The 12,001-nt window shown below is 45.1% G+C and overlaps 1 protein-coding gene across 8 annotated transcripts in view; it reads right to left on the reverse strand.

Moving 5' to 3' along the window:
- MAP4 (microtubule associated protein 4) overlaps positions 1 to 12,001 on the reverse strand; it is a 171,670-nt gene that overhangs the window by 96,640 nt on the left and 63,029 nt on the right. For all 8 annotated transcript variants that reach the window (XM_054190133.1, XM_054190136.1, XM_054190135.1 and 5 more), the window contains one exon: positions 8,069 to 8,134. In XM_054190133.1, coding sequence (XP_054046108.1) covers positions 8,069 to 8,134 — 66 coding nt within the window. The remainder of the gene's footprint in view (positions 1 to 8,068; positions 8,135 to 12,001) is intronic.

Genomic DNA, 12,001 nt, shown 5'->3' on the forward strand with positions numbered 1-12,001 from the left:
GAAAAATAGCTTTAATTAGAAAAAGCATGCCTTTAAGTGTCCTACTTACAAAATGGTTAACATCAGGAATGACTTTTTTTTTTTTTTAGGGTTTTTATGGGGTTTTTGTTTTGGTTTGTTTGGTCTTTTTTAACTTTGTGCACTAACGATTTATTCACCAGCAAAAAGAGATGACAAACAAAGAGCAAAGACTGAGTCTCATCTGGGCTGGCAGCGAAATGCTTCCCTGGCGTACACCACACCCCCAGAAATATTGCTAAGGGCGGATTACCGTTCCCACAGGCATGTCATTTTTCTGTGAATCGTCACAAAATCAGGCACCTTAAGCTGCAAGAGGTGCTCCGCCACAAACAGTAGACATTATTTCCTAGCTCGTTCACGCGTGCAGATATTAAGTACCTTGTACGCCCAACGTGGAAATGAGCATCCATCTCATCCGTTCCCCGGTCACTTCTTATTCCTTGAGCATGGCGGGATGAAGTTTTCCTTCTTCCTATTTCTGCCTCCCCCCACCCCCCAGCAACAAAACCAAAACAACAAAATCGTGTGGCTCATTGAAATCATTTCCATTTTAACCCATTAACTAAACCCATTCTTTGATGGCCACGTTTTCCACCACCTATCCAGACAGCAAGGTATTCCAGTTTAAACCATTTACCTCTTTCAGGACTAACACCGGAGAGGTTAATGGAGCACACGGAGCTACCTGCGGATATTAACTACGAACAAGCAGCACAATCCGCGAAGATTCTCACCACAGTACAACCATTGAGAGGTTCGTTTGAGATGTTTATTAGGGTGATTTATTCAACAGTGATACACAGCTTCACATCATACAGAGCATTGGAATCATTGAGAAGAGTCAGGAGCGATAACAGACAAGCTTTAAGCACAAGAGTTATAGTATGTTCTGCGAAGATTTCATATCATCTCCAAAGATTGGAGAAAAGTCTGGGTAACACGGAATTTAACCAGAGGAACACATTTGGTAGCTACCTGGCTTTCTGAAAATAAAAACTGAAAAACGCAACACGTTCCTGCATGTCCGTTTACTGCGCTCAATTTTCAGCAAGATCCACGTACATTTTCTGGGAGCGACAAAAAGATACAACACTCTGCATCGACCCTCCAACACCCCCTCCCACCCCCATGCCATGACAGCCAGCCTCCCAGGACGGGCATGGGACACTTCTGCCCCAGAAAGAGCAAATGGGTGACACTGCAGAGCTTTTGGTAGGAGTCCTGTAGGGAAGAACCACCACCACCAGGAAACAACCATCTCCCTTCCTCTATCTACAAGTTTTCATTCAAATCTGTAAACCTGATGACATTTAAAATAAACAGGGATGAAAAAATGGGGCGGGAAAAGAAAGAGCTAGTGGAATGGAATGAATTATTCATGTTAGCAGCTGAGAGAGCGACTGAACCCCGGGGGTGGCCCCGGCTGCATCAGCAACCCTGGCTTTGGTCTGCTGGAGACGCTGCCGTGCCCGGCCTCCAGCCCCACTGCACCCAACGGGTTGGAGCGAGTTGATCCAGCCAACTGGCTACCAATGCCACAAACTCCCCTCCAAGCCAAGACTTGAAAGCATTATTGCATTTCCATAAGATCAAGTGCAAGGGCTAGGGGGCAGGGAGGAAGTCCGATACCCACTTAATCTGAAAACTTCTGTTATTCAATCTGAAAATTTCTCTCTGTAATTATTTGCTCTCTACTTCTAGGGCAGAAATAGTAAAGGCAGCTTAAGGCAAAAGGCGAGAAAGAACGACTTGTGGAACCAAGTTAAAATGCCTCCAAAATCAACCATGACTAAGAAAAAAAAAAAAAGTAGCTACAAAGAGGTCTTTAAAAATAAAGCCAAGAACACAACAGTCTCCTTGCATGGCAACAGACAGCAGAACTCCCCCAAGAGGAAAGCGCTTCATGACCATGAGAAGGACCAAACACCTCTCTGTGCATCACACGCCACTGCTGGTGTCACCTCTTGGTGTGACTTCATCGCAGAGCTGATGTGTGAGGTCCAGCTGAAGGAATGGTCCTGGGTGGCCCATGGACCTTCCACCACCCCCAAAAGGGCACGGGTGAGGCTTTGGTGGCTTGTCAGAGCTGGAAGCTGTTGGCTACATGCTACCACGTGGCATCATTTCCAGTAAAACCAGAAAAACAGAGGGCAATCTGACAGCCATACTTGCAGTGTATCCTGAATCCCAATTCCCATTCTTGCTCTAGTCCATGGGGAAACGCTTATTGTTGTACTTGGGTCAGGATATGCTCTCAAAGGCTGATGGTCTGAAGCAACTGGGTGGTGTCTCTGCCGGGTCGGCACATCGGACCGGCAAGGGAAGACCCCAGCTTTGGCAACGGGGTGTTCTCCGAAGTGACAGCTATCCACCTCGGAGGGGAAGCCAACAGTGCTACTTGTTCAGAAATTGGCACCACAAGGATGCCAGCCACTAACAAGGCTTTGAACGGTGGGTAGAGCAATGAATTGCCACCAAATTAGAGAACAAAAGCCTCGAGACCCAATGCACATGATTACACAGGCTGATTGCACACAATCCACTGCGGAAACTCTGGGCACTCTTCCTGGGTGGGGAGCATGGGAGGTCTCAGATGAAAAAAAATAATATAAACTCTGGATGGGTCAGTAGTGGAGGGAGATCTTAAAGAAAACCTTCTACTGGCCTTAACAGTAGATTCATTCAAGGTGCAATACTCTTCCAGTAAACCGTTCGTAGACCAGTATCCTAACGTAGTTGTGGGTACTAGCAGGGCACTAGGAATATTCAGGTGCAAGCTACTCTCTTCACAAGAGGAAAATATTATTTTTAGGCAAGTGAAGGCCTCAGTATGCTAGCATTTGGCAATTTGGAGAATTGTGTCCCACTTCAGAATGGATCTGGTCTCAAATAAACCCTGTACTTTGATCCGGTCTTGTAGGCAAAGCACCTTTTGCTACACACCACAATTATCCTCAAACAAAACGTTCACTCATCTACAAAACCCCAGGCTGAGCTTGTCTCATGTAAAACACTAAGTAGTCTCCTAAATTATCCCCTTTCGCATTTTGTATTAATGGTAGTAACTAATACTTTTGCGCTCGGAAAGCGTTGCACCTTTATGGTTTGCTGACCTCTTGTCGCTCGGTTTAAGGTTAAGAACAGCCCCATTCCTTTTGGTGCGGCTGGAAACCGTCACAATTATTTCAATATAGATTTAACAATTTAGCCCTAGATCTTTTGTTTCTCTCGCTTTTAGAGGGGACAGATTATTTCTCATGGCAGGTAAAATCTCACCCAAGGCCGTCACGAACAAAACGAAGGCAGAGGGGTGAAGTTAAAAAAAAAAAAAAAAAAGGCAATTTTCTTAGGCAATTTTCTTTCTTATTTCCAAGGCTTCGGGAAGCAGTAGGACAGCAAAGCTGCTTACTGAGGCAGGAATGTGGGGTTGATCCTTTTCCTTTCTACTCCCAGGGGATGGCAAGTGCTTGAACCCCAAAATCCACCCCTCACAAACCAGAGAATCTGCTTGTACCTCAGGCAACACGCCTCTTCCTAATGTCTCAAGTCCGTATAATAAGTGCTACGATGTGAAAACACCTGTTTTGAAGACGACGACGTTATTAAAGGTAAAAACCTCGTACGAGAAGGTTTCGAAGCAGCAAGGATGAAGGCAGGCAGAACTCAGCGTTATTCTAAAAGGCTGCGGTGAGTACGGGGAGAAGGGAAAGGAGCTGCAGTCGTGGCGCACCCGTCCACTATGAAAGCGCAACTTTAGAATTTAACACCAAACCTTCTGTTATTAAGCGTCCATGAAAAAAGGATATAAATTAAATTTAAAAGTGGTTGAACTAAAAAAATTAAAAAAATATATAAATAAAATGGAGCTGTAGTTGTGATTTAAAACCCGTGGGAGTGCTGAATTAAAAACCACCGTGCACGTTTGTGCTTACACAAAGGAAGGAAGGTTTCAACAAGCACTGCAGAGCAGAGAGGGAGGAGGAGGAGGGCTGATCGGCCGACAGCACGGCGACCCTTTGGTTTCTTCTACACGGAAAGTCCAAGGATGTAAAGCAAGAGCTCTGTAAAATGCTGAAGATTTTAGAAGTGTAATGGCAGGTAGAAAAGTACACTGGTCTTGTATCAGTGGCAGCCCCAGTGTTAGGAGACAGTCTAGGCTTCTAGGAGGAGAAAATAGAAGAGAGGAAAAGAAGTAGGAGAGGGAAACGGGATGGGGAAAGGGGCAAAAAAGCGCAAGTCATTAGTAAACATGAACATTCAGGTAGCAACTGCACAACAAGCAATATTTCATTTAGTGCAGCCAGGAGATTTGCCAAAAGCCAGATTAGAGACACATGGAATTTTGCTTTTAGAAGGGTCTGAGAAAAAAAAATAAAATATCTATCGCTAGTCATGCTACGGCATGACATTGTGCCGCATGCAAAAATTAGCTGTGCTAAATCAAGATTAGTGACAAATTGCCATCCAAAGAGCAGCAGCCCAGGATGCTGCTTTAAAGCACAATTTGCACTGAAAGCAGTGACAAAGTATTTTTGGGACCCCATCTCAGAGGCGAGAACGACAAGGCTGGCTGGAGAGAAGGTCCAGGTAGGGGAAGTATGAACACCCAACAGCGATACTTCCCTAGATCACTTCTCATCTTCCAGCAAGATAACGAACAGGAGCTTGGAACGAGAGGTATCCGCATCAAACCATTTGGCCATCCTTGAAGGATTTCTTTCCAGAAATTTCTTTTGTGTTTTTTTTTTTTTAAAAAATATATCATTCCTTTGAACTCTAGGCAAATATCCTGCAATAAGGAGTTGCAAAGGTTGCACTGTTCAAAGATTACACTTTCTGATGTTGTTTTAAACCTGCTGTTAGTTTTACTGGGCACCCTCTAACCTTCGCATCGTGCAAGTTAGCAGTTGGTTGCCTAATTCAATACCTGCATGCCATCGGTGGTTACAAGCTACTCCAGTTCCTCCCCCCCCACCCCGGCTGATTCGCTCGAGCTGCAGCAGATGTGCACAGCTTCCCTGCAAACGCTGCCCCAGCCGCTCTCCTATTTACCCTTATAAGGAAGAACAGAATTAATAGAGAGAGATTGCAGGCCGCGTGCTGAGGACCCGAGCCAGAGCTCCCAGGCCGCAGGTCTCAAATTCTCAGGAAAAAAAAAAAAAAAAAAAAGAAAGAAAAGAAATCGACTCCCAAACCCACAAACCAAATAAGCAATTGCCACGTACGGCTCAGCACTGCCAAGAACTGAACCCTTCAGAGAAACCACCCCTCTCCCAGGGAAAGCAAAGAGGGGCAGAGGGTGCTCAGCATCGCGGCCGCAGGTTTGGACCCTCAAAGTAAACAGCCAACGGAAAGTCAACTGTTCACATTTTCCCTTTACGTTCTGAAATGCTGAGCTGTACACATCCCCGCATCAATGGTTTAAATCCATCACAGTTATAACACAAATAATTCGAGAGTTAATAGAGGGTTTTGCCCCCGAGTTACATTAGGTTTGGATTTACGCCATCCACTACATTAACGGAATTTCGGAGCGGGGCATCCGGTCAGGAGGCAGCACAGGCTGCCAAAGCGGCACTAAGATTTCAGTCCTGACTAATTCTAACCTCTGCATACACATACACCAGATGTCTGTAGATAACGTTGCATGCAACAAAACATTAGCAAGTCATCACCCTGTTTTATTTGACAGGTGAAAAGAACCAACGTGCAGCAATGCTTCCTGTGATCTAGACGGGAGAGATGAGCAGGCATTTGTGTTTTCAAATAGCTTGTATCTTTTCCCGATATTTGCCCTGAAGTCTGCGTCAGAATTCAATTCAAACACAGTTCTGCTTTTAAAAGCCCTCTCTGTAGCTCTTGACACTATTTTTTGCAGCAAAAAGCTGGTTTCCTTGAGCATCACCTTCCCTGGTCCTCTCTCAGCTACTCCGTTTCCCACCTCCGCACTGGGCCCACATTGCACAGCCAGAAGAATCATTTCAGCTTTAAAGAGAGACAGATTAGGGAATAGATCCAGCTGAGAAGCAATAAACCAGCCAAAACTGAAGGTGCCTCAGGGCCAGGGGCTACAGGCTTCAGGCAGCACCTATCGAAGGCAGAACCGGGCAGCGCTGCAGTCCGTCACCCCGACTGGAACACCTTGTCTCTATTTCTGCAGAGCATCAGCTGCTCCTCAACCCTGAAAAAGCCTCCATTGTCTGATAGGAATTTAGCGTTTCTCCCTTTCTCTCTAATATTAAGCATGGATGTTTCAAGCATTCCGTAGAGAAGGGGGTGGGGGGAAAGAGCCCATGAAACAGTTGTGTTGGATAAGCCTTCTGTTGTTCTGAAAAGCCTAATTAACTTGATGCCTATGAATCTCCATCCTTTGACACGCTGTTTCTACCACTTTGATGTCACTTTTAGACAGCCTTTAACAAGAATAAAAAAAGAAAAATCCAACTCTACCCCACAAAGATGGAGCTTATTAATAAATTAAAAAGCTTCAGACACATAAAAGTATCTTTGATCAAACTTGTTAGCATTTAGTGTGTGAAGAGTTAAACCTCTGGAAAGCTAGTATTCAGTAAACAACAAGAGATTTTTTTTTTTAAACACAATTCAGAAGTTCAATAAAAAAAAATCCCAATGCATTTAATTAGTCATACCTGGAGTATCGTAAATCTGATTATATTTCTACCTCCTTTTAGTTATATGTATTTAAAAAAGAGAGGAAGTATCCTTAGGAAGGTTCAGAAGTGTTGTTAATTTTAGTTGTATGTTAAATTATAGAAGATGCACAGCTTCCTTTTGGCCAGATTTACAATGGCAAAGTAAGTACAAAGATCAATTTTTATATTCCCATCCTCAAGAAAAACATGAACACTTGCTCACGCTGAATAGAATTATAGTAAAAAAGTGGTTTAATTCATCCCTGTCTCCCACGCTCACACATTCATCATTATTTCCTGGGGTTTTTTTTCCTTGGGGCCGCACCTACGGACTAGCAGGGATGTTCGTGCTGGGAACGCCCGAACAATCGCAGCAGTGATCCGCACAGCTAAAGCTGAGCTGGAGATCATGAAAAGGGAGACCGAATAAATAGCTCCTACCAATGCCAGGATGGCAATCGACTTTTTGAATATTTGATCCTTAAGAAACGAGAGGTGCCACGAGAGGTGCCACAGTCTGGCCCGTGGAAGTCCGCCCCCTCCTCACTCCCGAGGGAACAACCCACGGGCTCGTGCACGCACTCGCAGGGTTTGGTACCGCTCACCCTAAACCGCTCAGCTGGAATTTGGTAGGAACCCCAATTCGCTGTAGGAACGTTTCACAGTCTTTATCATAAAATATAACTGCTGAAAGACGCCTAACTTCAGCATGGTTTAGGCTGCTTGGAAAGATCAATTATATTCCGGATTCCTCACAAGCTTGAAGTATCGGTCCACTTAAGTAACCACAAGTTTCTTCAGACAAAGCTGTCCTAACGCCGTATAAAAAAAGGCTCGGAAGACCTCAATTTCCTCTTTGACGTTGCTAAAGCAAGTATTAGGAGATATTTACGGAAGGGTGCTTTGGGGTAGAAGGAGACGCTGCAGAATAAGCAAAGCAGCGTAATTTCAGTCACAGCTAAGAATTAGGGAGTCAAAAAACTGCAAAGGATGGTGTAACTCTGAGAAGAAACATCGCTGTCAGTCTCACGGGGAACAGGAGACGTCTACTTAACAGGGTAGAGCTCAGCTATGAATATTACGGGGTCACTGGAAAGCCCTTTAGGTATCAGTGCCCCAGATGCTGCCTTCCCAACACTGACCATGGATAAAATAGATATTGTCTTCAGATGAGGCTTTACACAAATAAGCAATTTCAAACCCAAAGGAGAATGAAGTTCCAATTTGTTTCAAATTCTTTGAGAAGATCATAAAAAAAAAAACAAACCACAAAACCAACCCACTAACGGAGAAATACGACTCAAGAAGAAGATGCATTTTGTCGCAATGAGATTTTACTGGTCCAATAACAAATAAACGAGTCGAGGTGTTTCCTTCAGACATTAAGCACGTACCTGTGCGGTGATCTTCTATTCCGTGGTCACCGTTTTCTACAACTGTTGGCCCAGAAGCTGAAGTATCTGCAAGAAATCAAAGGAAACGTTAGCACTGGATGAAGTTAGTCTTAATCAAAAACTTAAAAACAACATTGTAATGTTATCAAAACACAGATAAGGGCTTTTTTTCCCCAGAATTATTTTTGAAATAAGTCAAGGTACATGCCAGAGTCGGCACAACTTAAAACCCAAGAGGAAGAGCTTTTCAATCACAATCACAGAAAATCTAGTCCCATGAAGGAGACTCAAGGCATAACAACTAGAAGCTTCTTTATTCACACCATCGCTTCAGACTAAGCTTTCCTAAAGGCCACCACAAGATCACTGTGACTGTGGAATTCCTTCAAGCAAACAACGCTTTGCCAAGACAATAAACTTTGATGGGCTTGGCGGATGCGAGGCAAGAGCAGTTGATGTTGTTAACCTTAACACTGTCTCCCGTAACATCCCCATAGCCAAGAGACAAAGCACAGGTCAGAAAACCACACAGTGGAGGTGGATGGAAAACTGTCTGAACAGCCGGGCTCAGGGGGTGGCAATCGCTAGGACAAAGTCCAGCTGGAGGCCCGTCCCTAGCGGTGTCCCCCAGCAGTCGGCACTGGGGCCAATAACATCTTCATTGATGACCTGAACAATGGAGAAGAGCACGCCCTCAGCAAGTTTGCAGACGATACAAAACTGGGAGGAGTGGCTGATATGCCAGAGGCTTGTGATGCCACCCAGAGGGACCTGGGCAGGCTGGAGAGAAGAACCTCATGAAGTTCAACAAGGAGAAATGCAAAGTCCTGCACCAAGGGAGGAAGAAGCCCAAGCACCAGTATACACTGGGGGTCAACTTACTGGAGGTCCTGCAGGAAAAGCCCTTGAGGTCCTGGTGGCCAAGTTGAACATGGACCACCAACAGGCCCTTGCAGCAAAGGTGGTCAAGAGCATCTTGGGCTGCATTAGGCAGAGCAGGTGGAAGAGGGCAACCCTCTCCCTCTCTTCAGTGCTATTGGGACACATCTGGGGTGCTGGGCTCCCCAGTACAAGAGAGGTGAAGCTACTGGAGAGAGGTCAGTGAAGGGCCACTAAGGTGATTACGGGACTGGAGAATCTCTCACATGAGCAAAGGCTGAGAGAGCTGGGACTGTTCACCCTAGAGAAGACCTAGGGGGAATGCACACGAGCAGCCAAAGGGAGGCTGTAAAGAAGCCTGAGGCATGCTCTTTCCAGTGGAGACCAGTGACAGAACAAGAGCCAAGAGGCACAGACTAATTCCCCAGAATTTTAAAATATTGGTCCACTTCAGTTGTGACAGGTTTCCTGCAGACAAAGCCATCTTAATACTACTAGGAAAAAGGATCAGTAGACCTCAATTCCATCTTTGACAGCACATCGCTCAACCCCTCCCTGATACCTGCCTTTAGCAAAGGGTAGTCCAGGGTGCAAGAGCACCGACTCAAAAACCAGCAGATAAGATACCACTGAGAGATTTAGTCTATCTTGTTCTGACATTGTCAGATAAAATTTTAACAGGCACCAGGATTTACACCCTGAACTTGGAAAACGTGGCAGCAACACAAGACCTGGTGATAGCTGAGGCAATCGCTATCAGAGAGCCGAGCTCAAACTTGGCTTCACCGTCGGCTCGGTGGGTCGCCTTCGGAAAACCTCTCTGCTAACAGGTAGCTATCTCCAAGTGTGTAATGTTTTCAGGAATGCTGCTTGGAAACCATCATTGAGAACCATAGAACCATTTGGGTTGGAAAGGACCTTAAAGACCATCTAGTTCCAACCCCCTGCCCCGGGCAGGGACACCTCCCACTAAGACCAGGTTGCTCAAAGCCCCATCCAACCTGGCCAACATAACAATATAATTTTATTTTTATTTTTTTTTAAAAAGCACACTTCTTATTCTAGTACTCAAACGGTTCTTCCTAATTATCAAAATATGCTAATGAAATTCTATATTCACCCCATAATCTCTACACTGCGCCGCTGAGGGTCAATAACTATAAGCACTTAGGCAAACCACTTGAGGAATTTTATTTATTTTAGGTTACTGCCTTTGAGATCAGATTCTGGCCCTTCCCAAAGCAGCTGGATTCTGCTGGTGTTAATACTGGTGCAGGTTGCCAGCGGCACGATATTTCTGTAGGCAGCCACCACCATGACAGGCAACTATTGCACGGCCATTTACCTAAATTGAAAATGTCATCCTCGCACCAGGTCTTCAAATATTTTTTAATATCTTCTTAAATAAACTCTGCTTAATTTCTAAGAATTTGTCCCATTTTCCGGTTGTGAAATAGCAAAGCCAAGTCATTGCAAGAGTGATACCGAGTAGCACTGGTTAAGCGTAAGGTGCAGCACAAGCTCTAGCAGCAGTTCGGCTCCTCAGGCCATCAGTTCCACTTATTGGGAAGAAACACTCAGGGCAACGGCTTAAAAAAAATCCTGTAAGTAAATAAAATAAAATTACTCCCAGACTGACTCACATTCAGTTACCTGGAGTTGCTGCTGTCCCTTCCCTGAGCTCAGGGAGTTTTAGAACAAGGCTACGTTACCAACGTACTTTAGACAGGGCGCTTTAGGGCTTAATCCAACCCACAGTAAAGCAAAAGGAAAGTCTTTCCACTTACTTCAGTGGCTCATCCTGGCGCTTTACAAAAAACTCAACATGAACTTGCCAGACAGCTTATAGAAAAACATACACCTACATCCTCCTCAAGTAGCTGAAAATACTACAGGAATCCTTGGAACCTGTTTCGCAGCAGTTAAAGGCACCAGCTCCTCCTGCTGTCAGTCTCTACAAGGTCTGGGATTTACTCACACGGTAGAACTTCTCTTAACTAGTAACTGGGAGAACTACCCCCAGTCACTGGATTTACCGGTTAGTTCAGGTGAGGAGAAAAATCAGGGTCAGGGGATGGTTTATACAGCACGGTTGCCAAAAGGGACGCTGGGTATCTCGTGGAAGAACAGGGTCTTGCAATGAGATCTTGGAGGAATTCCGTAGAGGAGCCACATGGGTCCTGCTGAACCTCCCAGTTACCAGGGCGGAAGCTTAGCCCCAGCCCAAGAGCTACAAGTTTTCGTAAGTCCTGCTCAAAGAGGTGTCATAACACTGGTTTAATGAAGGCAGCTGACAATGCCACTGTAACAGAGGGTTTTGCAAGTCTTCTCCAGTCTTCACCCCTGTGAAATGTGTCAAAAAAACAATCTTTCAGTGGTGGGGAAAGTAAATAACAACCCTCACTACCACAACCCACAAACTCCTGTTTCTTCTTGTGTTTATTCTTCACAGTGTTTCAACTGTAATGGAAAACTTGACCGCAAGTTCTGTTTCAAATTGGACAAAATGATCACATATTGCTTTCAGTTTCATCCGAACCTGATCATTACACCCTGCGCAGACAAGACAGCTGTTGAAACGTTTCACAGTCTGGTCTTGAGGCCACCACCATTATTCATGCATTAAAAAAAAAAAAAACAGGACTCAACTTGAGCACCACTATGGCCAAACACTACAGATTCGGTCTGCAAGTCTGGGCGGATCCTTTGAGCACTGGCTTCGGGTTGCCAATAACGTTCATCTGTACGAGTGGTCTGGTAGCACTAGGAACGAGCAGTTTGTGCGCACTCGAGGTCAGCTTTGCGCTGCGTATCGTCCACTCAGTGCTGCTGATAACTCAGTGCATTTCAGCTATTCAGAAAATAAACACTTCATCCGTAGAAACGTTTCATTTAGAGCCCGATCTCCCGGCTAGCGAAGTGCTCCAAGCCAAGTGCCTTCTGTGAAAAAGAAAAGCCAAGGACGCCCCACCCTCCCCTACCAAGGGCTCTGCAAACTTCAAACAAAACAAAAAAACCTACCAAAATATTAGTCAAGCCTACCAAACGCTATGG

Source organism: Rissa tridactyla, chromosome 2 (genome assembly GCF_028500815.1).
Source record: "Rissa tridactyla isolate bRisTri1 chromosome 2, bRisTri1.patW.cur.20221130, whole genome shotgun sequence".
NCBI classification, from domain to species: Eukaryota; Metazoa; Chordata; class Aves; order Charadriiformes; family Laridae; genus Rissa; species Rissa tridactyla.